Below are 26,333 nucleotides of genomic sequence, written 5' to 3' on the forward strand. Positions count from 1 at the left end.
TGGAGGAATAGAGCCCTTTGAGCCACAAACAGAGGAGCTGGAATAAACATCCCTCGTGCCGGCTCACCTTTGAGCCTTGAGCGAATACGAATCACCTGTCCAGCTGCCAGGGGGCAGGAAAGAGCCTTGGAACTTCTGGATTGAGTAACAGTTCTGTGATTCAACTCGAAGTCTGGGACATTATGAAATGCAGTCAATAACACACAATGTCAACACAGGGATGTTTACAGCTGGGCTGGGAGCCGAGGCAGGGCTGCTGAGTGGTGACTCAGTAAAACTGCTGTGGGTTCAGCCCTGTGGGAGAGGACGCCAAGGAGCCGCTCCACATCCCAGCTGCACTCAGATTTTAGTCTTGAGAATCTCACTTGAAACATGTGGGCTCTTTTTTTCAAAAATTAATTTATTAAATTTTTTAAAAACAATTGTGATATAATTGATTAACTCTATATTAGTTTTGGGTGTATGATGTAATGATCTGATATATGTTTATGTTGTGAAATGATTACTACACATTTAGTTAACATCCATCACCACACAGAGTTACAATTTTTTTTCTTGTGATGACAACTTTCAAGATTTACTCTCTTAGCAACTTTCAAATGCACAATATAGTATTTGTATATTTTGTTGTTAATGTTATGTGACTGTTGTTAACGATGGTCACCATGCTGTACATTGCATCCCCAGGGCTTATTTATCTTATAACTGGAAGTTTGTGTCTTTTGACCACCTTCACCCACCCTCCATCCCCTGCCTCTGACAACCCCCAGTCTGTTCTCAGTATCTGTGAATTTTGATTTGATTCCACGTATGAGTGAGATCATACAGTATTTGTCTTTGACTTAATTATTCGCTCTTTTCATTATGACTTAGCATGATACCCTCAAGGCCCATCCATGTTGCCACAAATGGCAGGATTTCTTTTTTTTTTTTATAGCTGAGTAGTATTTCATTGTATATTTATATGCATCACATTTTCTTTATCCATTCATGCTTTGATGGATACTTGGGTCGTTTCCATGTTTTGGCTGTTGTAAATGCCGCAGTGACCATGGGGGTGCAGATATCTTTCCGAGATAGTGATTTTATTTCCTTTGGCTAAATACCCAGAAGTGAAATTGCTGGATCATGGTTCCAGCAATTAGTTCTGTTTTTAATGTTTTGAGTAAGCGCCATACTGTTTTCCATAGTGGCCGCACCAATTTACATTCCCATCATCTGTGCGCGAGGGCTCCCTTCTCTCCACATTCTCTCCAACTCTTGTTATTTTTGTCTTTCTGACAATGGCCATTCTAACAGGTGTGATGTTAGATGCTAGATATTAGCCATTTGAGAGATGATATCTCATTGTGGTTTTGACCTACATTCCCCTAATGATTACGGATCTTGAACACATTTTCATGTACCTGTATGTCTTCTTTGGAAATATTTCTATACAGATTTTCTGCTCATTTGAAAAATCAGATTGTTTGTTTTACATGTGAGATCTTGGAATTTGGTGTGAATTTGATATTTTCACTTTTCTCAAGCATATGTCTATAACCTAACTGGATAAACTTGAATTATTGGTAACATTTTATAAAATGTGTTTCATAAACCCATGATAGGTCATGAAATTTTAGAGTAAAATTTCAAGCTCATATTTTCATCTTACTGTTGGGAAAGAGAGGCCCAAATATTGATTTGTAACTCTTTCCTGGGCAATCAGAGTGAAACTGGACATTCCTAACACTGGTTCCACGTCATATGTTAAACCCACAGGTAGACAAAATGGCCAGTCTCTACAACATCCACGTGCGAACCGGCTGCTTCTGTAACACTGGGGCCTGCCAGAGGCACCTGGGGATAAGTGACGAGATGGTCAAGAAGCACCTTCAGGTTGGTACTGGACCCTGTGGCCAGCGAGACCCAATGGCAGTGCCTCCAACTGCCCTGGAGGCTGGTCGTGTGTCTGGGGTTGAGCCTGGATCTGCAAGCTTATTTCTCTGAGCCCACCTGTGACTGTGCAAAGGAAAAGGGGTCAACAAAAATAGAAAATGCTGCAAGATAGTATCTCCATGGCAGTCATTTTTCACTTTGAGGGTGGAAATTGTAAAGCAGAAGAGGGTTTTTAACAGGGGGCAAGCTAATGTGAAAGTGCGCTCGGACATGAAATTGACAAAAATTGTTTCACGGGAAGGTTTCCACTTTATCCGTGAGGACTGAGTCACTCTAGCTGGCTTATTTCGTTTCATTCTAGGCTGGTCATGTCTGCGGAGACGACGTGGACCTCATTGATGGGCAGCCGACGGGATCCGTGAGGATTTCATTCGGATACATGTCCACGCTGGAGGATGCCCAGGCCTTTCTCAGATTCATCATAGCAACCCATCTGTGCCCGCCTCATGGCCAACAGCTCCCTCTGGCCACCCCCGGGGAGGCTGGAGCCCCACCAACAGGGAGCGAGGCTCAGGACGCTGTGCCTGCCATCGTGGCCACACGTAGTCCCTCACCTCAGGAAGATGCTCCCCCAGACGCCAGGGTTTGGAACAACTCACTCACCACTGTGCATGCTGTGGGTCTGTGCCCACCTCTGCTGGAGGCCACTGGAACCCAGCTGACCCCTTCAGAGAAAGCTGCAGGTGTCCCAGATGGGGACCTTGGGTCACGTGTCATCACCAACCTTTACATCTACCCGATCAAATCCTGTGCTGCATTTGAGGTAAGGGTTTTACTGGCAGCTAAAGAGACTGCTTCTTTTTTGTTTACTTTATAATGTTTTTTGATAAAGCAAAGGTAAAAGTGCAGAAAGTGCAGAAAAGCATGCAGAAAATCAAAGTCATATTAGCCACTCTCATTCTGCCTTTTTCAGTTTGGGCTGACTTTTGAACATGACCCTGCTGATGGGGAGCCCTGAGAGGACTCGGTTTCTGAGTGTGAACACCTAGTCACCGTTTATAGCTGTGGATGTAACTTTCACTGAATGTGTGTGCTGGCTCCCTGCTGAAGCATTGTACCTACCTACTTTGTTTCATTTGATCCTGAAAACAATAATATGAGGTGTGTGGTAATATATCACCCCCATTTTATAGACATGGAGCCTGGGGGCTACTGAGGTTGAGCACTTTGCCCAGTTCATGACCCCCTAGTAAATGACAGAGTAAGGATTTGAACCCGGGTCTGCTGACTCCTTGGGTCCATGCTCTCACGAGACGGTTCTGCTCTGCTCTCCCTGTGGAAGTGAGCTATGTCGTGTCTGGAAACACGCTGGCCTGGCAGTCACATGAGCCGGGAGACTGGAGTGCCTGCCCTGGGTGGCCAGTTGGCCCTGAGCCCTCTGCTGTGGCCAAGCTTCCTCTGAGCCTGTCTTTCTATGATCTGTATGTGTCCCGCGTCCCTGGCAAAGGTCCCAGACTTCTGAGCCTTTGCGATGACAGGCTCTCTGGCTCCTGGACACACATACCACGGTCAAGGCTGTTTGTTGCCTGCATTTCGGGGGTGTTCACACAGGAGCCCATCCTCCAATCTGAGACTATAAACGAGCAAGTCCTCCTCCACTCCAGAATGGAGGCAAGTGAGGCGTATCAAGATTTTACTTTCACAGATGAGTCATGTTTCATAGAGGAGCCACGTTGCCCAGATAGCAGGGCAAGAATTAGTGTCCCATTTTACACTGAGACTCAGTGAGGTTTCACATTTTAGCCATCCATCTGCTCATTCAGAAAGTATACACTGAGCACCTGCTACCTGCCGGGCCCTGGGCCTGCACCTGCTGTCCAGTGATGGGCAAAATGGAAATGGTTCCTTCCCTCAAGGAGTGCGATGTCTCAGAAAGGAAACACTCTACACTGTGTGTGCACACACATGATCTGTCTATCCATCCATCCATCTACCTAAAGCCATGATTTCACACTAATACCTCTAATTCCAATCCAGCACCACAGGGCTTATTTAGCTGTTCCCCTTTCCGCATTTGTAACTCCTGTGAGAAACCAGGCTCGCACTGTCCTCAATGAATACTTATTTGCTCAACTCCTTTTGTAACCAAAATCCGCACTGCACCAGCTGAAACCTCACCCCTCTCATGGCAGTTTCCCTCACCCCCAACACAGACACGCTGGCTGACAACTTGGCTCAGACAAAGAGGAAGAAGGAAGGAGGAAACCAGTAATTTACTCGTTTAGGTGACAAATCAAAGGATAAAAAATTATAGATGTGTTCCAACAAACGGGTGTGAAGAACTGTGCAGGGCCTGAGATTTTGCCCTCCTTGTGAGCTCACAAACTAGCCTGCCATAGGTTCATGGATGCTGACGAAAGACATGAGATCCCTGGGTCAGAGATAAAGGACTTTATTGCTTACAGCCCAGCAGGCATCATGAGCTTCATGTTTGTGTTGCTTCCCTTTGCCCTGCCAAGTCCCAAGAGAGGGTCCAGAGCAGCCCAGATGGAAGCTGCAGCTGCTCATGTTAAGGTGCCCCTAACTCAGGAAACCTGCCTCCTTCACAATAGGACGCAAGCCAACCTGTGTAGTCTTCGATCAGGAAGGAGCCGTTATCTTTACAATACTGGACTATGAGCAAACCTGCCCTCTACTCCAGGGGGTTGTATGGCTGTTCACTCTTCAAACATCTTCGAAAAGACAGCCTGGAACAAAAGAGCAGATGGTGCTTCTGCTCCTTAAGACAGATGTGCGGAAATCAGAGATCCGTGGAGAACTGCCTCCCAGTGATAGATGGTCTTCTAAAAGTTTGTAATTCAAAACATGTTTTCCCATAGAAATAATCATTTAATGGTGGTTTCCTTTGGAAGGAAGTCACTAAGTGTAGCCCATACTTAAGGGGTGAGGAGTTATGCTCCACCTTCTTGAGGGGGTAACATCTACGTCAATTATTCAGGATTCTTCTATGTCAGAGATTTGACTTTTCCTACTTATTTATTTAATCCATCATTTATTTATGTCGGTATGGATTTATGGGTAAGTATTTCATACTTTGGGCTATAATCCATACTACATTATTATTATTACTATTTTATTATTATGTTATGTTATTATTATTATCCAGTTTTGGCCATTGTAGAAACATGAGGAATTGAGGAAAACTTCCACACTTAAAGTGGGTCAACTTAGCAGCCATTCCAGTGTAGCCACAATTGTGCAAGAAATCTGTCTGTAGCACCAGGATATGCCTGTTCAGGCATCCACCACTGTGGAAGGACACAGAGAAAGCAGGAGCAGGGGAGACCTGTGGGGAGGGGAGCGGGACGTAGGGCTGGGGGGAGACCTGCTCTCATGCTCCCAGAATGTTGTACTGTGCACACGCATTACCTACCTAAAAAACAGGTTGAAGTGGAGAAGGGTGGATACTGGGTCTGGAGGGTGAATGGAAGGTATCTCGATCCTGCATAGTCTCCTTTGCATGGTCTTCTTTGTTTTACTTCCTTCTCTTCCTAGCTTTCTTCCTTCAAGAGTCTGCACTTAATTCCTGAAGTCCATCTCCATTTGTCCAGCCACTGTGTGATAAATGTGAAGATCATTTTTGAGGAGCCCTGGCTTAGAATACATTTACCTTTTTGTGTAGGTGACCAGGTGGCCTCTAGGAAATCAAGGGCTGCTGTACGACCGGAGCTGGATGGTTGTGAATCACAATGGCATTTGCCTGAGTCAGAAGCAGGAGCCCCGGCTCTGCCTGATCCAGCCCTTCATTGACCTGCAGCGAAGGATCATGGTCATCCAAGCCCGAGGTGTGAAAACTGGGTTCATTTTCACAAAGCAGCTGTCAAGAGTAGCTCTTACTCTCTTATGAAAGTAAAATCATGGCTTTTCCTCTACTAAATATTAAAATAATCCCAAAGTAAGGGAAATGATGTCTAGAAGAGACAACAGAAAGTTTGTTCCTCTTGTGCTATTTGGGGAAATTTCTGGGAAGAGGCAAAGATCTAACAGTTCAAAGTAAAGTAAAGAGAAAGTAAAGAGGTGTAAATTTTGAAATTACATGTTGTCTCCTCACTTACCTTCCTTTTATTTCCTTCACTCATCATATGTACTGCAAGCTTTGATTCTTCCTAGTAGATTCTTATTATGAACTATCTAACACACCTACATGATATAGACCGTCTCTGTCCAGTGGACCCTTTGGTGATGATGGAAGTGTTCAGCATCTACATTATCCAGCTTGGTAGCCACCAATCAGATGTGGCTACTGAGTATATGAAATATGCCTAATGTGACACTAAAATGGAATTTTAAATTTTATTTAATTTGAATTAATTTAAATCACTACATGTGGCTAGTGGCTACAGTGTTGGACAGCACAAATGTCAAGAATAAGATAATACATACTTAGCATCCAATTTTAACAAACCTTAACATTTGGCCACATTTGCTTCAATTTCTCCTCCTCTCTTTCTTCCTCTCCCCTCCATCCTCCCTTCTCCACTTTCTCTTTCTCCTCCTTTTAAGAAATAAAAGCATTACAGACATAGCTGAGATTCCCTACCTACGTCTCCTTGGTTTCACTCTTCCTTCCCCACCCCACCTACCATTTATGAAATATTCCAATTTCCCTCCTAACTTGTAGCTGAATTTTTCTGATGTATCACTTTCTTCTCTCTCCGTATAGTCATGAGCGTGTTTCTTGGCTGTAGGTATTCCATTCTGTTCCAGTGGTTTACCTTCTTCTTGACCCAATAAGCCAATTTTATTACTAGAATTATAGAATGAATCTTGACATCTGGTAGGGCATATCCTTCTTCCTCATGCTTCCAAACCATCTTGGCTCTTCTTGGCCTTTTGTTCTCTGTATGAATTTTAACACATGCACGCATTTGTGTAGTCACTCCCATAATCAAGATGAAAACAGTTCCATCACCCAAGGAAACTCCCTTGTGCTATCTGTGTGTAGTCTCTCTTCTTCCCACGCTTAACACCTGGCAATCAGAAATCTGTTCTTTATCTCTACCTGTTTTTTTTGAGAATGTGATATAATTAGCATCATACAATATGTGACCTTTAATATTGGCTTCTTTCACTCAGCGTGATGCCTTTAAGATCTATCTATGTTATTGCATGAATCAGTATTTCATTCTTTTTTGTTGTTGAGTAGTATTCCATTGTATGGGTGTACCAGGGTCTGTTCATCCTTTCATCTGCTGAAGGACATTTGGGTTTTTTCCAGTTTTGAGCAATTAGGAATAGAGCTGCTCTAAACATTCATGTGCAGGTTTTTGGGTGACCAGAAGTTTTCATTTCTCTAGAATTAACGCATGGAAGTTGATTCCTGGGTCACATGGTAAAGGTATGCTTACCTTTAAAAGAAACTGCCAAACCATTTTCTAGAATGACTGAATCATTCCCACCAGCAATGTATGAGGGTTCCAGTTGCCCAGCCTTCAGTATTGTCAGTATTTTTATTTTATTTTATTTTATTCATTTCAGTAGGCGTCTAGTGGCATCTCTTCATGATTTTACTATGCATTTCTCTAACGGATAATGACATGAAGCATATTTTCATGTTCTTTCTTGTTCTCTTTACATTCATTTTGACCTATGGATTACTTAGAAGTGTGTTGTTTAACTTCTATATATTTGGAGATGTTCTTGTTTTCATTGTGCCACTGATTTTTAGTTTAATTTCAATAAACTCTCCAAAAGAGAGAACATACTTCATATGATTTTAAATTCATTAACATTTATTAAGGTTTGGTTTATGACCAAGGATATAATTTAGTGCCACGAGTGTTCCATATGTGCTTGAAAAAAAAGTGTATTCTGTTGTTGGGTTAAGTGTTCTATAGATGTCATTTCTATTCAGTTGGTTGATGATTCTGCTGTTTTTCTACATTACTTGTTGATACTGAAAGAGGAGTGTTGAAGTCCCCAACTGTAATTGTGGATTTATCTATTTTTCCCCTAGTTCTGTTAGTTTTTGCTTCCCTTAGTATTATTATGTCTTCTTGGTGAATTGTTTCTTCTTTAAGTAATGTTCCTCTTTACACATGGTAATTTTCTTTGTTCCAAAGTGTAAAGTATGAAATTCTTTGTCCAATATTAATATAGCCACTCAGCTCTCTTTTGCTTAGTGTTTGTGTGGTGCATCATTTTCTACCTTTTTCTTTGTTTCTTCTAGCTTTATTGATATTTATTTAACATTCCATAAAATGTGTTCATTTAAAGTGTACCATTCAGTGATTTTTTTTGGTATATTCACAAGGTTGTACAACCATCATCAAATCAATTTTAGAACATTTTCATCACCCTAAAAGTGAAACCCCATACCCATGAACAGTCACTCCCCATTCCTAACCTCATCCCCAGCCCCTGGCAACCACTAACCTATATTCTGTTTCGATGGATTTGCCTCTTCTGGATGTTTCGTATAAATGGAATCATGCAATAATATGACTGGCTTCTTTCACTTAGCGTAATGTTTTTATGGGTAATCCATATTGTTGAGTATTTCATTGTATAGATATACCATATTTTTAATCCATTCATCAGTTGATGGATATTTAGATTGTTTCCAGTTTGGTTTTTATGTATAATGCTGCTGTGAACATTTACGTATAAATTTACATATAAATGTGTCGGACATGTGTTTTCAGTTCTGTTGGGCATATACCTAGACGTGGAATTGCTGAGTCATATGGTAACTCTGTGTTTAGCATTTCCAAAGTGGCTCCATCACCATTTTACATTCCCACCAGCAACATATGAAGCTTCTAATTTCTCCATGTCCTCCCCAACACTTGTTATTTTGTTGTTGTTCTTTTAATGGCCATCCTAGTGGATGTGTAGTGGTACCTCACGTAGTTTTGACTTGCATTTCCGTGATAATTAATGATGTTGACCATCTTTTCATGTGTTTATTGGCTATTTGTGTATCTTCTTCAGGAAAAAAATTCTATTTAAATTCTTTGCTTACTTATTTTTTAATTATTGAGTTGTAAGAGTTCTTTATATATTCTCAATACAAGTCCCTTTTCAGATATGATTTGCAAATATTTTCTCCCATTGTGTAAATTCCCTTTTCACCATCTTTATGGCTCCATTTTACTTTTAATCTGCCTATATCATATTTGAAGAGGTTTCTTGTCTCCAGCATACAGTTGGCTCATGCTTTTTTTTATCCATTTTGACAATCTCTTTATTTTCATTGGTGTGTCATGTTGGAATTTTGATTGCAAAATCACATATTTTGTAATCATATATTTGTTTTTTTAAGAATTAGGTTTATTTATTATCTTTTTAATGTAGGTACTGGGGACCCAGTACTCAGGACCTTGTGCATGCTAAGCATGCACTCTACCACTGAGCTATATCCTCCCCCTAGAATCATATATTTGAAATCATATTTTGATTGTAATGTCATAAATTAATTTCAGGAGAATTTATATCATATAATATTGAGTCCTCTCTATATAACTAGTATTTTTTTCCATTGACTTCTTTACTTCACAATTTTAATAATATTTTCCAGAAAAATTTTGCACATTTTTTGTTATATAATAGTTTATTGGAGTATTTTGAGTACTATCTTTTTTGTATTAAATGTTTTTAATTGGTTATTTTTATAATATAAACATTCCCCATTTTTGTGTATCAGTGTTTTACCCAATACTTTTTCTGAATTCCTGTTAGTTTCATTAGTTGGTCTGAAGATTTTCTTGCATGTTCTATGTAAATAGGCATATCGACTTTAAGGATGATCGTTTCATATCTTCCTTTCCAAGTATTATTTCTCTCTCTCTCTTTTTTTCTCTTCTTACTGCATGGAGCAATGATGGAGGATATCCTTTTTTTGTTACTGATTTGAATAGGATGCTCCTAAAGTTTCAATAATAAGAATGATATTTACTAAAGGTTTTTTATTTGTTTTACCAGGCTAAAGCAGTTCTTTTCTTACTTAGCCAAAAGGTTTATCGTGACTAATAGTTCTCACTAAGTGCTTTTTCTGTATCTTTTAGCTGTGTTTTCCCCCTTTAATCTACCAGGGTAATGTCTTACATCAGTAGATTGTCTGGTACTGAGCTATCCTTGCTTTCTTGGGGAAAAGAAAAATGGTATTTGGCAATTTTTGGATACATTGATGGATTTAGTCTGCTAATTTCTATTAGTATTTTTATACCTATTTATATTAGTGAGATTGAGATGCTACCTTCTTTCATTGTACTTTTCTTAAGTTTGGATACCCAGGCTATTAACATACAAAAAGAGTTGAATGGATTACTCCTCTTTCTATTCTCTGAAGCATAAAAATATATATCATGACTAAATAGGGTTTATCCCAGAACATAAGGAATGAGAGAGAGAAAGAAAGCAAATAGCCAAATATCTTACACTTCAGATTAGCAGCATGTTGTGAGGTGGTGTGGGGACCCCCACATGTGTCAGATGTTCTGCTCACTTGTAGGGACATCCAGCACCGTGGGTAGACTAAGAGCATCCTTTGGCAATGTATGGCAGGACAAATTTTTGGCCCTAAATAATAAACATTAAAACAAGACTTTATAATTGTTTCATGTATGTGACGTGTCGCTCCCAAAGTTTTCAGGTATCTTGAGTCCAGAGATCGGAGTCTTTTATTTTTCTGTATCTCTGAGCTGAGCACAGGGCTTAGAACATATGGAATGAACTCAGTCCCCGTGAACTTTGTTGGGGGCCCCTTGAGTTCAATCCATATGGGGCCCCAGATTTTGTTGCCTTAACAAGAGGCCTGGGATGAACTTTATAAGCCATCTGAGGGCCATATTTATGATTTTGTGTGATTTATGCCAGAGGCTGGCTGCCCAGGGGTGGCTTTCCATCAGGCACTTGTCCACGTGCGGTGCTCCCCCCACCCTGCTGTGGTTACTTCCTCGTACCTGATGCCCCAGGACTCGCCTTACTGTTCCCCCCTGCGGGTGCGCACCTGGTGCAGTCCCATTCTTCCACACACAGCCTCTTGACATGGCAGCATCTATAATCACTCAGCACGGCACATCCCCTCTGTAAACTTCTGGAGCATTCTGGATTCACACCTCTTCTGGCCTTCCCCACACAGGGGCAGGAGTGTGGAACTGGCCGTGCTTGTGTAAGACGTGGACAAGCAGGGGACTGAGTTGATGAAATACCTGTCACACCAGTTGTGGCTTCTCTGTCTTTGCAGCTTGTCGTGACTGGGTGGGTCCGGGTAGCAATCATGGCCTGAAGCTCGTGAGTGGGAATGGCTGCACCGGCCTGCTGAGCTCTGCTGTGCTGTGTGGTGCAGCAGGACCAGGGGGAGCAGGGACACGGGTGTGCACGACGTGTGCTTGCTGAGGGACAGGTTGGGTCACGCTGGTGACGGTGAGAGGGCTGGAGGACACGGGGGGGCCACACAGGAGGAGTCCACAGAGTAGGGGCCTCCACAGATTCTACTCAGCTGTCGTGGCTTCATGCCTTTCCCTCTACTTTTAATGACTCATGCAGGATGAGAAGGAGTGCAGGGGGCAGAGGCTTCAGCAGCGCCAGCCTTTATCAGTGGTCTTCCCCTCTTCAGTGGCCTTGGATAGGTTGCCTTCAGCTTCTGCTGCATATCTTATTCTGTTTTATTTAAAGAATGAATACCGCTCTGGCTGAGTACTGGGTACATGAGTGTTTATTATTCTTTAGACCATTATGTACATACATTATACACTACTTTGCATGTTGTTACTGCAAAATAACAATTTTTTAGAAAAGGATAGCTTCCCAACCCTGCTGAGATAGTAACAGATTTTTGTTGTTGTTGTTGTTGTTTTGGGTTGGTTTTTTTTAGTGATAATGATGATTGATGCAGGAGTCCAATTTGATGTTGGTGCCTAGGGGCTACTGAGAACTGACACTCTGCTGACCTCTTTACAGAGCGAGCCTTCATGCTTGCCTGTTTCTAAAGGCTTAAGGTAGCGTAGGCTGCAATGAGGTCAGGCTGTGGAGCCATCAGAGGTAGAGAAATCTTTCAAAGGAATTTAGCCTCCCAGGGATTATGGTTGTGACCGCCCCAGTGCAGGGTCCTCCACAAGAAGGCTACTCAGTGCACACGCTGTTGGTGGTACCAATAATGAGGAAGAGAGGAATTTATTGATATTGAATGGAAACATCATTCATTTTATTGTATCCTCTTTTGGACAAAGTCTATGGACAGGAGGGTGGTCAGCTCAGAAGACAGCAAAGAGAAATCCAAAGAATGGGGACTTGGGCTGCCAGCCTGTTGGGCAAGGGACATTTGTAATTTGTCTGTTTCCTGAGGCAGCCATGTCCTTATGATGGAGATGGATGTATGAGATTAGCTTACTCTGATGTCATTAAATATTTGAGTCTTAACATTATTTCCCCATGTTCTGTCTCTTGTTTACCCTACCACCTTCTCTACCTATGAGAGAAAATTTACTCATCTTATGGAAATTCTAGTCTGCTAGACATTTGTACTTCTGATTATGAAGAAATAAATTGTCAAAATAGTCAACAAATTGAAAAAAACCCCACATGCATACATGTATGTATTTATGTTTCTGTGAGTTTGGAAAAAAAAAATTATGATAAAGAGAATCTCTGTGTTATCAAGAGAGTTCCCAGACCTGGCCACTTATTTGATTTAACCAATTTCCAGGGTCATTAAAATTCTTGTATATTTCAAGATAATGGACTTTTTTGGACATACTCCTTCTCTTTGCACTATGGTAATTTTGTCTCTAAACTTCGTTCATCAGGGATGGAGCCTATAGAGGTGCCTCTTGAGGAAAACAGCGAACGGGCTCAGATTTGCCAAAGCAAGGTCTGTGCGGACAGGTGAGGCTGCAGCGGGTGAAATCCTCGGGTCCGCCTGCAGGGTGGCTCAGAGCCGGGAAGGAGCAACGCCCTGTGCGGCTGACCAGTCCTCCGCTGCTCCCTCTGTCCAGCCTGCTGCCGCTTCCCCCCTCGCACACCCACCATGGGGCTCTTTGCCATTCTTCAAACCTCCCAAGCTCCACCTCAGGACTTTGCCCTTGCTGGGCCCTCTCCCTAGAATGCTCTTCCCCTGTCTTACCGCAGCAGGGCTCATCCGGCACCTCCATCAGGTCTCTGCTGAAAAGCCTCCTTCTCAGAGCCGCCGCCTAACTTCCCGCAGAAACCAGCTCCTCCCTCTCTGCTTGCTTTGCTGTATTCGTCTCATTAATGTTTCCCCCAGCGTTTATCTTCAGTCTCTCCTACTAGAATGCTGACCTCCAGAGACCAGGACTCTGTCTGTGTTGCTCCCTGCAGAGCCTGGAACAGTGTGGTGTGGAGCGGGGTGGGGTGAGGCGGGGGACAGCTTGCACAAGCCCCAGATCTCAGGCCTTCCCGTGTCATGGAAATCTCTCTGCAGCTTCCTGAGCACACCTGTCATGTTAGGTTTCCATCTTGCTCGGGGCTTGATGTTTTACATTATATTTATTATATTGTAGTATCTAACTTTTTGCTATTTTGATTATTTAAAGAAATACTATATAACATTCACCCTCCTTCCTTTTTTTTTTTTCAACCAGGGTGAATACTTACGATTGTGGAGAAAAAATTTCAAGCTGGTTGTCTAAGTTTTTTGGCCGTCCATGTCACTTGATCAAGCAAAGTTCAGACTTTCAAAGAAGCGCGAGGAGGAAACATGGCAAAGGTATCGCATTTTGAATTGCTTCTTAGGGGACGGGAACTTGGGCTGACATCTTGCAGACATCAAAACCAGCCCACAAAATGGACTGACAGGGCAGCTTGCTCACGCACAGAAAGTGGGGGTGGTCTGCCTTTGGCAGAAAGGTGCTGCAGTGGCCCCCAGGCCAGCAGGACCCACGTGGGGTCTCCAGGATGACCCCGTGGAGGCCGAAGTGAGCTTGCAGCCAGTGGCTTTGCCTCTGCTCAGGCTCTCTGCCTCCGCCCTGCCTGTTTAGAAGCGCAGTTTAGTTTTGTTACTTAAAAACACCGGTAGCTTGCTATGTCCTAAGAAAACCTGGGTTTCTAGTCTTGGCTCCAACACCACGGGGTTGTGAGACTTTGGCAAGTCCTTGGGCCTTGTGGTTCTTAACTTCTGTAGACCTTGACTACGTAGACTTAAGAGTCTTGATGGTTTTTCCCTCCCTAAGCTGTTGTTAGGATGAAACGAGACAGCCGGGAAGGAAGCACTGTGAGCTAACAGTGCCATATGGGAAGAAGAGTGTGTTTTCAGGTGTCTGCTCAAAGGTCGCCTTTTTGGGGGAGCGTTGCTTGAATGCCCTCCTTAGAACCAGACCCCTCCCTGAGCCTCCCCAGCTCACTCCCTCTTTTATTTTTTCCTGGGGCACTTGTCACATCCTATAGACATGCATTTAACTCAGTTGTTCTGCTTATGTTCTGCTTGACCATAAGCTCTGTGCGGGGTTTTTCTCTGCTTCATTCAGTGCTGCATCCCCAGTGCTTGGAACAGATCTGGCACATAGTAGTTGCTCAATAAATACTACATGACTAAGTGAACGACTGGATAGTTGCTACGCTACTGGTTTGTGCAGGAATGACCTGGCTTAGTGATTGGCTCCCAGAGAGACTGGCTTGTAAATCTGTACCTGGAGTGAGCCATGGAGGGCTTCAGGGAAGAGGTGAGTTTGGAGTTGCCTCTTAACAGGAAAGCAGGAGTTTTCCAGTCAGAGAGACGTAAGAGGCTTTCTCAGGAGCAGCATGGCAGGGCTTGGCATTTCCTGGGCTCAGAGACGGGTTTAGGAGGGTCAGATGTGGGTGGGGGAGTTGGGGGGCAGAGCTAGGGAGAAAGGAGGTGCTACTGTGGAGTCAGTAAGCATTTTCTGGTAGTTGTGGGGGCTCATTCTATGCTGGGGAGTTTCATGACGCTGCTTGCATTAGGAAGACACCCCTGGCAAGGTGTGGAGGCTGGATAGAGAGGGAGACGAAGGATGCCAAGGGGCCAGGAGGCGGCGGCAGTGACTGTCCTGGTGGGAGGTGGGGGCCTGGGTAGGCAAAGGTGGGAGCAGAGCGAATCTGTCGCCTGCTCGATGCAGGATCAGGGAGTGCCAGCTTGTGAATGTTTTACATGAGGATACCATTTATGTTGGCGAGGTCTCTTATGGAACTGTTACCAGTCTTTGAATGTTTTTTGTTGGTACACCTTGGAATAATTTTTTTGAAGCTACACTACCTCGTACATTTCTACACCATCATCTATATTTTTAAAAAACAGTTAAAATAGTTGCAAAGGATGTGATTTCCAGTATATTGTAAACATACAGGCTTACCTTGGAGATATTGTGGGTTCGGTTCCAGACCACTGCAATAAAGCAAGTCACACGAATTTTTTGGCTTCCCAGGGCATATAAAAGTTATGTTTACACTTTTACTATTAAGCGTGCTGTAGCGTTATGTCTACAAATCAGTGTATATGAGCAAATTATTTTTTAATGCACAGAAATATTTCTTTCCTTTTCTTTCTTTAACTTGTACTTCCATTCCACTTCCTTGATGGAATTTTATCTTTGTGTTATATATTTTATGCTTGAAAAATCTTTCCTTGACCACCCTATTATATTTACCGGAAACTAAAATGATACGTAAGATGAAATGTATAACATTTTTTAAAGTTTACTGGGATCGTTGAGTCTTGGTGTTAGGAAGTTTTTTCTATGTTGAGGTCTTATAATTTTGAACAATATACAATGGATCAAAGCAAGAAAATTTATAAATTCTGAAAAATAGTTATTAAACATAAAGAGAAAAGTTGTTGAAAATGAATCTCTTAATAAGATGGTTAGCCTCCCGCTGTTAATTCCCGTGTCCGTAAATGACTGTCACCTAAGTCAGAATAGCTGGTGTTCAGCACTGGCTTTCTTCTGAAAAATTTTTAGTCAGTTAAAGAGCTGGGGCTGAAGGGGTTTGGTTAACACACTGCCACTCAAACCTTTCTTCTGAGGCACAGAGATCTAACATTAAGATGACTTTAATCATCTGTCACTTGACAACTTAATTAGTTCCGGCATTTTTGTGAACAGCAGAGAATTGTAACCCACCTGACCTACAGGAGAATGATTCATCCACGCTTTAGAGACTTCCATTTTCTCAGCACAGGCCCCAGGGTTTTGAATGGGGCTTTTGTTTTCCACCCTGGAGATTTTCAGTCCCCGGGGGCCCCGTGCCCTAGGAGAGGTGCAGCCTTTGCCCTGTGAAGGGTGAGCAAGGGCCTTTGTGAGGGGCCTGGGATTGTACCTCCTTCTCCGACAGGGCCGTGTTAGCAAAGAAGACATGGAAGTGGAGGATCCAGAAAGCGATTCTCCTGGAAGTCTCCAGTCTCAGGTACTCCCACGTCCACAGACCTGCTCTGGAGCCAGCTCACTTGGTTGGGGTCCAGACAACCCTTTTTATCAATGTCTTGTGGCGTGCACAACAAATGGAAGATGGAACCTGGATGACAGGCCGCCCTGGTTCTGGACGGCCTGGATATTTTTTTACTCTTTTTTCCCCCCTCCTTTCAGTAGTTTAAAAACTTGTATTATTTATTTCCAAAGTCAACATTACACACTCGCCCAATGGCAAAACCCAGATTTTCTCTGACTAGATTCCCTGACCAGATTCAGCAGATCTTCCTGGGCCCATGACCTTCTAAGTGTTGCTTCCAGCTCTCCTTTGCTGGAACAATTTAACTTCAGCATTTTATTATTTCTTTCCAGATTATTAACAGAATATTCTAGGAGCTCATTTTCTTTCTGTTTTTGAGAAGCTTGAGCCATGCTGAGAACAGTTTTATTATTACCAGGGCACCATTTTTTTCCCTTATAAAAATAGTCTCTACTTTTAAAAAATGCAAGACAATGGAAGCACAATTCATTTGCATTCCAAGCAAGCAACTCTTCTTTTCAAGTTTATTTTATTTTAATTTTTAAATTTAGGGATAATTGATGTGCAACATTATATTAATTTCAGGCATGCAACATACAAATTTGATATTTGTATATATCACAAAATTATCATCACAATCAATCTAGTTAATATCCGTCATCACACAGTTACAGATTTTTTTTTTCTTATGATGAGAACTTTCAAGATTTACTCTCTTAGCAACTTTCACATTTGCAGTACAGTATTATTAACTATAGTCACCACACTATACATTACATCCCCCAAACTTATTTATTTTATAACTGGAAGTTTGTACCTTTTGACCCCCGTCACCCGTTTCGCTCTCCCCCACCCCCTGCATCAGGCAAACACCAACCTGTTCTCTGTATCTATGAGCTTGTTTTGTTTTGTTATGTTTTACTTTGTTTGTTTGCTTTGGCTTTTTTTAGTTTCCACATGTAAGTGAGATCATACAATATTTGTCTTTCTCTGACTTTTCACTTAGCATAATGCCCTCAAGATTTATCCATGTTACTGCAAATGGTCAGATTTCATTTTTATGGCTGAATAATATTCCATTGTGTGGTGTGTATGTGTGTGTGTGTGTGTGTGTGTGTAACCATGTTTTCCTTATCCATTCATCCGCCAATGGGCACTTAGGTTGTTTCCTTATCTGGCAACTCTTATTTTGACTGCTCCATCACTTTTAGATCAACCTGCTTGTACAACAGCCGCCCTTTCTCTGGTGAATGAGGCCCAGTATCTGCTGGTAAACAGATCCAGTGTTTTGGAACTTCAGCAGCAATTAAGCACCAGGTAAGATCCCTTTACTATTTGCTGTTTACCTTGGGAAGAGCAGACAGGTGTAACCGCTTGCCCCTGGCAGTGAGCTGGTCACTTGTCTGGGGAGGAAAGCTCTGAGAATCGTGAGTCCAGACCCTTCATTGAGAAACTGAGGCCCAGAGATGTCCCCAGACTTTTTAGACGTTTCCCTTACTCTTTTAGAGGGTTCTCCTTTATCTTTCAGTGTCCTTCTTCATGCCCTCAAGATGTTTAATGGAGAATCCCAATCCTCATTTTTTAATCATTCTAATTCTTAACACTTACTTTAGTAGAACTGCCATCAATTTGACCCAGTTGCATTGCCCAGCCTCCCACTGTCCCCTGCCCCTAGGACCTTTGCCTTACTTCCACAGTCACTGAGGGAAGAGTGGCTATGAAAGCTGTTAAAAGTTGTAATTGTAGATATTATTTGTCTGTATCATCAGACAGAGCTAGCACCCTGCCTGCTCACTCCCACCAGTTCTTTCTCAAGGGCTCTGGAAGGGTCAGCGCTAAGAGTCTTTGTTGGTCTAAGTCTCCTCATTGTTCTTCAGAGGAAGTTGAAGTCCCAAGGTCATCAGACAATTGGGGAGAAAGATCACCCAGCTCTTGAGTAAGGGTTGGGACCAGCCGATCACTCGTGGTCCACACCTGTCAGCACCGTGACTGTGACTCCCGTGACACTCACATGCCTTGTGGTCCTGGGCACGTGTGTGCACACACACAGACGTACAAATATAGTTCAATAAAAACAACAAAGATGGACCATTTGTAGTAATTCCTGTCTACAGTCATCGGCAAAAACATACAACAGTGTTCTCTTGCTGAGGTCCAGCTGCCCTCTCTGGGAGCAGAAGTGTGATGCAGCTGCCCGGTCCTTGGGGGTTCACTGAGTTTTCCCGGCACTGAGTGACCCTCTCCCTGGGGAGATCAAGTCTGCCGTTTTCTGGGATTCTTGGTGTGGAAAGACAGGAGGTGGGGACAGGCTTGCTGCAACCTGGTTCCTATCAGTTGGTTTAGCGTAGGGTTGACAAGCAGTGGGTAGGAAGAACAGGTGGTCAAGCGTAAGAGAAACAGCCTTGGCTGGCCCATGGTTCTATTTTCAGTTTGATGATGCGATCGTGTACATCTGACCACGAAAACTTTGGGACGTAAAACTCTCCCTTGTACAAAGCATAGAGGGAGGGTTTTAAACCTGGAGGGTAAATCGAGAATCAAAGGATCTCAGGACTGGAAAGTGCTAACCCTCTCATTTCCGGTGTGGACCCTGCAGCCATTATGGATCATGGGAGTTGCACATAATTAGTAGCAAAGCTAGACTTTGTTACCCTGGTCCCTGGCTTTTCATACTCTGTTCACAGTTTGGAAGGGGATTGGGATATGGCCATGGGACCCTTTACTCTCCCCTAGAGCCTTTTTCTGCAGGGCAAATTCCAGTCATGCTCGAGGATTCCCCCCAATTTAACATTTTTTTACTTACAGTATAACAAAGTGCAAAAATCATGAGTACAGAGTTCAGCAAATGTTTACAGATGTGCACACCCATGTAACCCCCACCTGGTTGGAGCAGAGAGCGTTTCCGGTCCCCACAGCCCTTCCTCATAGCCCCTCCTAGTCAGCCGCTCTGAAGGTCACCACTGTCACGGCCTCTCACCATTGACAGTTTCACCTTTCCGTAAACTAAATTTAATGGGGTCATACCGGGTGCTCTTCTCTTGAAGTCTTCAGATGCTTTTTCAGTGTTGTTTTTTTTTAACCTCAGAGGAAGGAGTACATGGAGGTGCAGGGAGCCATTTCATGGTACCTCATGGTAGTAAACAAAAATGTCAACCAAGAATTACCAAAATAGCACATGCTTAGTTAAAGCTGCAAAGAAGATGGAAGTTAGAGAATACAATATTTTTTTATCAAGGTATAATTGACATGCAATGTTGTATTCTTTTCAGGTGTTCAGTGTGATTCCATATTTGTATATACTGAGAAGTGATCACAGAAATTCGGCTAACGTCTGTCACCATACATAACCACAGCATTTTTTTCTTGTGATGAGAAATTTAAGATGATTTATTTTCTTATTATTTATTATTTATCATTTATTTTCTTTTAAATATGCAATACAGTATAGTCACCATGCTGTACATTACATCCCCATGACTTGTTTATTTTATAACTGGAAGTGTGTACCTTTTGACCCCGTTTTCACCCATTTTGCCCCCCCCCCCCCCCCCCCCCCGCTGGCAACACGGATCTGTTCTCTGTAGTAAATAAATTCTCAAACCTCCCATGTATACTCTGGGTTGCTTTGTGATGTTCTAATATCCAAAAGAGTGTGAGCTCTTGGTGTTTTTTAGGTCCTTGCTAATGAAGCCTGTTTGACACTCTTTAAGCACCTTGTCCTGATTCGCCCTGTGAAGTTGGAATTTTCTCATAAGTTTATTCATAAACTCAACCCCTGTTGAAGGGTTTCCAGAGTCCTTCATCTCCTCAGCAAAGATCTGCTTCCCTTTTGCACTGCCTCTTTTGGGCCTCTCTGTGGAGGTGGGACCATATTCCAGGGGAGACCATGGAGGTCTGTCTAACAGATGTGTATCTCTTGGCCTTGCACTCATGGTGAAAGCTTGTTCTGATCATCTAGGCCTCAGGCCAGAGTACAGTTGATGAATTCAGGCATTTTGAGGGGTGGAAATGTCGAATTATTATAATAGTGTGGTTGTCCACCCCTCTCCCCTTTTCTCTTTTTGGTGTGTCTTTAGCAGTGATGAGAATGGAAAGGAAGAATTATTCCCAATGAAAGATCTCATCTCACGTTTCCGTGCCAATATTATTACCAATGGGACAAGGGCTTTCGAAGAAGAGAATTGGGATGAGGTTTCAATTGGTTCCTTGCGTTTCCAAGTAAGTTCCAGGAAGTTCTATTATCCTTCCTCAAGGGTTACCCATGGAGACTGACCTCAGTCCTAGGCTGGGATGGTTGCAGGTAGCAGGGAATCCCACCACTGCCCTTGACTCTCGGCAGGAGGGTATTGGACGTCTGCATTCTGGGTGCCCCTTGGAATGACCCATCCCTCATTCCTCCGAGGGGGGCAGCAGTTTCCCGGGAGGAAGAGAGAACGTGCCCCGCACAGGTGATGGAGGGCTCGGTGCTGCCTCCACCTGACTGCTGTGTCTCGGCTTAAACTCTGTGCCTGGAACATGTGTGCCTCTGAGATCTTCATCCTCCTGAAGCCTGTTGGCCTTTCCCGCTCCTGGAGGAAGAGCCAAAATGCCTCATGGTCCTTTAGTGCCCTTGGCTACACCTCTTCCCCACACTCTTGCTTCCGGCCTCCTGGCAGCTGAAGGGCAGCTGGCCGTCAGAGGCAAGGCCACCAGGCTTTGGGCCCCCAAACCTGAAGTCTACAGCTGACTTCCTCACGAGGGTGGAAAAGGCCCTGCGACCTGGCCCCTGTGGCCCCTCCTATCTCCCTGGACTCATCACCCCTCTCCCTCTGCCTCTGCCTGTCACATGGACCTTCTCTCTCCATTCCCTACCCAAGCCACGCTTCCTGCCTCAGCACCTGTGCCCTGGCGTCCCGTCTGCCTGGCACACTCTTCCTACGGCTCCTTCAGGGCCTCAGCTCAGAATTTACCTCCTTGTAAAGGATGCTCCTGACCGAGCACACGGTCATGCTCTGCATGGCGCCTACTTATTTCTTCAGAGCAAACCAGGGTGAGGACCAAGTCTGCTCTGTTCCCTGCTGTTCCTCTAGAGCCTGGAACAGTCCTGACCCAGAGTCAGTGCTCCACAGCCGTGGACAGAACGAATGGACAGGAAAGCTAAGGAATGGCTGGGGAATGGAAGGACGGGTCATCTGCACAGAATGTGCCCAGCTCTCCAGCGGGCGATGAAATGATTGTAATAATAGCAGTTATTAGCCGTTTGTACCAACCAGCGATAATGGGGCTACAGCACTCAAAAGGGACACCACTCACTCTAACATCCAGAAAAACAGTAAACAATAATTTCATATTTAATGAAGGATTTCAGAGGTCTGGGGTTGCGGGTAGGGATAAATTGCGTGGCACACATACAAAATGTCCCAAAGATCTTTTGTATCCACCGAGCTCTCCAAACTTCCTCTTATCCTGGAAGCTGTTCTGCCTTGCAAAACAATGTCTCTTCTCTCCCACAGACCTCTCTCTGGCAGAAGCCTTCCTCCTCCCTCCATCCTGACCTACTCTTCTCTTCTTCATCTTCTATTCCTGTGTCCATGCCCTGCTTTAAAAGCACTTGCTTACATCTCCTGCCTGGTACAGAGTAGGCACTAAATACATGACAGATGGAGAGAGAGGAGGGGAGAAATAAAGGAAGAAAAAAAGGAAAAGGAGAGAAAAACTGCAAATAAACTAGCATCACTGTTGAAAAGTTACTTTGCAACAGGTAAGTTGTCCTGTACCTGGGGACATGGATACAAGAAAGACTGTTTTAAAAACCTTTCTGAGATGCTTTGCTTTCTTTGGATCATAATTCTTAATAAACATCAATTAATGAAAGTTAAAATATGCATGTCTTCTGACCCAATAATTCCACTGGTACAAAACTATCCCATTAAAAAACACCCTTACAAGTTATGCGAGGGCATATTACAAAATTACTTACTACAATACTTTATAAATATGAAAATTTGGAAAACATGCTGAATGTCCATAAAAGGGAGGTTAATTAAATAAATCATACTCCAATGTTGTCCTGTGCAGGCATTAAAAAGTATAAGCTGTAGTTAACATTATGCCTTTCAAAAAGTAAATGCTTAAGAGATATTTGTTCAGGGGAGGGTAGAGCTCAGTGGTAGATTGTGTCCTTAGCATGCACAAGGTCCTGGGTTCAATCCCCAGTACCTCCATTAAAAAATAAATAAATAAATAAACAAACAAACAAACAAACAAACAAACCTAGCTACCCCTCCACCCCCCCAAAAAAAGAGAAAAAACAAGGATAAAATACTGGACTTAAAAAAAAAAGAGCTGTTTGTTGATAATAATACTCAGTGCTGAAGCAGTTGCAGTGCACAAAGATCTAGCACATGTCTTTGGGAAAGCACTTTTTCACTGGGTATTCTCAAGTCATAAAAGCATTTATGTTGGCTTTATAATCTCATCATGGGAGATTTAGCCTAAGACATTGTTCAAGCAGGAGAGTTATGTGAATTAAGATCTTTATAACAGCAAAGCATTAGAAACTGTGCACATGGCTCCAGTCAGAAGAGCTAAGTGCATCAACCCACGGGAATGCCAGGCCATGGTGAAACCTGCAAAATTCCGGGATGAGGTAGCTCTCCGAGAACGAACATGGAAGGATGTCCACTATGTACTGTGATATCAGATCTCAGCCCCCGTGTGTTAGCATGTGCGGTTGTGTGAGTTACGTGCCATAGTCTGGAGTGATCTGTGACCACCACAGCAGCACACGGTCTGTGGCTGTTCATCTCTTCCCAGCGTGTCCTCCCATCAGTTCCTTCCTTCCCTGGAGGATGCCCAACCTTCCCTGATAACCACCTGAGTGTCACAACCACCCTCCTTTGTCTACAGAGCCCTGATGCAGTAGCCTTTCAGCTGATAAACAAATGCAGGTGATTCCCTAGCAGGCCCTGTGAAGAGGCGCCCCTTCCTGGCTCCTTGCAGTTTGAGCATTTCTCTGTGAGTCTGAAATGGACCAGGGGACGGCCGTTTACAACAGCTCCTCCTGGAGCCAGATTCCTCCCTGCAGAGTGTGGCAGGCTGGTCACTTTCATGACAATGCTGTCTTTTCCCTTCTCTCCTCCCAGGTTTTGGGGCCTTGTCACAGATGCCAGATGATATGCATCGATCAGCAAACGGGGCAACGAAACAAAGATATTTTCCAAAAGCTTTCTGAGAGGCAGGAGAGACAGGTAAGCGTAATTGTGAAATACAACACTCCATTTTAAGATCCCGATGTGTGATCCACACCAGAACTAATCCTTAATAGTACTGAGTCATTTTTAGAAGTGGGAGACCATTCTAAGGCTGATGGGCCACCATCAAGGTTCAGACCTCGTCCACGGCACTGCCTTATTTTTCCTTTCCATTCATTTCCTCACTTTAAAGAATTCCATGTATTTTTGATACTTTCAAATCTTGTTGAAGAGATAAGGACTATAAATAAGAAATAAGTAAAGAATTAAAGTAATTCTATTGTCTTGATCATTATTTTCTTTGCCACAGAAATCTCATGAAGAGTAAAAAAACTCCTTATGGTGAATAGGTTAATCGCATAGAAAGATTCAATAAATTTCACTGTACTAAGTGTGTCAGTCATCTTCTCGCAGGTTAAAATGACCCAGTGTTGCTCTCGTGGATTCCAAGTGATAAAAGTTGAACCAGGAAGATTCTTTAATTTCTGGGCTTGCACTTTCTGTCAGGACTTTTTGTTTGCAAAGAATTCCAGTAAAGCCAAGTAAGCAGTCCGACTGCATGGAACAATTCTTGAACATTAACTGAAATGATGCAAGCATTTCACCTCTTTCCAGTAATAAACCAGCAAGTTAACTCACGGGGAAACGTTCTGCATTGTACCCTGTGTTTCTCCAAAACCACAGTTTTGTTTCACAGTATTTGATTGACACAACTCTCCTTACAGATAGAGGACAGGGGGTCTGCAGAGCTGTTGCACTTGAGTGTTATACTAACATATCTGTCTGCTCAGCGGCAGCAGGCAGCTATGTCAACTGGGGGTATGGGGACCTTGAGCCTGCCCCTTGCAGGTTGCCAGGAAGGGGATGGGTGGACACAAATATTATAGTACATGGATGTGGTATTTCTCAACATCACTATAATTTTTGTGCACAGATCTTTTTTTAAAATTTGGAAACAACTTAAGATTTACAGCAAAATTGCAAAGAGAGTACAGAGAGTTCCTGTGTAGTCTTCACCTACATGTGCACAAATCTTAAGGAATTAATTTGGCCCCAGCCCCCAGCCTGGGGGCTGGAACACGGTGGTGACCAACCCATGCTAGCACAGGAATGAACAGATCTGGGAACATGTCACATCCTCCAAAGTCTTCCTGCTGGCTCACTTGCATTGATGACAAACCTTGAGTAGACTCAGACAGTTCTTCACTTTGGACCTTCCATCTTTATTGTGGAGAACTTGGAGAGCTTAGTTCACATTACACATGCTCACAGGAAATGCTGAATGTCCCCCGTATTTTCACAAAATGGCTTTTACATCAGGGACCAGAGCAGACATCAGCCCGGCAGTGGTTGGAGGCCCAGAGCAGGAAGAAGGCCTCCTGTGGGAAACTCGGGGTGTCCAGGAAGGGGGAAAAAGAAAAGGTCCAGCAGTAAAGAGGTGGGGGGTGACTACGGGGAGGAGCATCTTGGGAGGAGAATCTAATGGCGTCTAGGATATCACGATGCTCCCTGTTTCCCAGTACCTTCTTCGACACGACAGGTAGGACTTACCAACTCCCAGTACATATTGTTAAAGAGCTGACTTAATTGTAGTGGAACAGTATTATTTACAAAATTATTGGAACTCCTAAAATATTCTAACTTTTTGTTGTTGCTGCTGTTTTGTTCACAGGTGAACTTTGGAGTGTACCTGATGCACACGGCTTTGGATTCGTCTTCTCCGTGTTACCTGTCTGTAGGATCTCAGGTGCTCCCTATGTTGAAAGAAAACACAGAACACGATGATTTATCTGCTTCTGAGAAACATCAGGATGTTATCTCCTAAAATTTGTTTTCAACATAGATTAAAATTTCTCTTTTACAACCATCTCCACTCTTTTCTTCCCTCCAGTTTTATTGAGATATAATTGACACACAGCACCGTGTAAGTTTAAGATGTACCGCTTAAAGATTTGACTTACATATGTCACAAAATGACGACCACAGTAAATTCAGGGAACATTCATCATCTCATATAGACACAACATTAACGAAACAGAAAAAAAATGTTTTCCTTGTGATGAGTACACTTAGGATTTACTCTCTTGACAACTTTCATATATAATGTTCAGCAGTATGAATTATATATTTCATGTTGTATGTTATATCTCTAGTACTAATTTATCTTATAAATAGAAATGTGTACCTTTTTTTTTACACTTGGTCTTAGCGAAAAGGTCGAGAAGCGATTGAAATTTGTACCTTTTTTAATTGAAGTATACCTGATTTACCACCTTGTGTTAGATTCAGATGCACAGCAAAGTGATTCAATTATACATGTATAATATGTATAATTATACTATTTCATTATATGAAAAATATATATATATATTCAGATTCTTTTCCATTGTAGGTTATTACAAGATATTGAATATAGTTCATGTTCAATATTTTGAATATAGTTCCCTGTGCCATAGACAGGTCCCTGTTGTTTATTTTATACATAGTAATGTGTATCTGTTAATCCCAAACTCCTAATTTATCCCTCCCTCTCTTTCCCCTTTGGTAACCATAGGTTTGTTTTTTATGTCTGTGTGTTTATTTCTGTTTTGTAAATAAGTTCATTTGTATCATTTTTCTAGATTCCACATATAAATAGTATCATATGATATTTGTTTTTCTCTGACTTAACTTCACTTAGCCTGATTATCTCTAAGTCCATCCAGGTTGCTGCAAATGGCAATATTTCATTCTTTTTTTATGGCTGAGTAATATTCCATTATACCATAGGTTCTTTATCCATTCATCTGTTGATGGACATTT

General features: G+C 42.8%; 1 protein-coding gene across 4 annotated transcripts in view; it reads left to right on the plus strand.

The window, feature by feature from the left end:
- MOCOS (molybdenum cofactor sulfurase) overlaps window positions 1–25,400 on the plus strand; it is a 46,607-nt gene extending 21,207 nt beyond the window's left edge. Inside the window, exons 7-15 of one of the 4 annotated variants that reach the window (XR_006722035.2) lie at window positions 1,762–1,878; window positions 2,240–2,701; window positions 5,561–5,723; window positions 12,687–12,765; window positions 13,482–13,606; window positions 17,511–17,616; window positions 20,376–20,517; window positions 21,792–22,039; window positions 23,424–23,528. Coding sequence is in view for 3 of the 4 variants with exons in the window: in XM_045510836.2 (XP_045366792.2) it covers window positions 1,762–1,878; window positions 2,240–2,701; window positions 5,561–5,723; window positions 12,687–12,765; window positions 13,482–13,606; window positions 17,511–17,616; window positions 20,376–20,517; window positions 23,424–23,528; window positions 25,204–25,356 (1,452 nt within the window). In the remaining variant the exon portion in view is untranslated. Of the gene's footprint in view, window positions 1–1,761; window positions 1,879–2,239; window positions 2,702–5,560; window positions 5,724–12,686; window positions 12,766–13,481; window positions 13,607–17,510; window positions 17,617–19,568; window positions 19,844–20,375; window positions 20,518–21,791; window positions 22,040–23,423; window positions 23,529–25,203 lie in introns of those variants that run through there. The other 3 variants (XM_045510836.2, XM_010947206.3, XM_045510837.2) reach the window with 3 other exon arrangements.
- The last annotated feature ends 933 nt before the right edge of the window (window positions 25,401–26,333 follow it).

The sequence above is a fragment of the Camelus bactrianus genome, chromosome 24, assembly GCF_048773025.1.
Source record: "Camelus bactrianus isolate YW-2024 breed Bactrian camel chromosome 24, ASM4877302v1, whole genome shotgun sequence".
Classification (NCBI taxonomy): Eukaryota; Metazoa; Chordata; class Mammalia; order Artiodactyla; family Camelidae; genus Camelus; species Camelus bactrianus.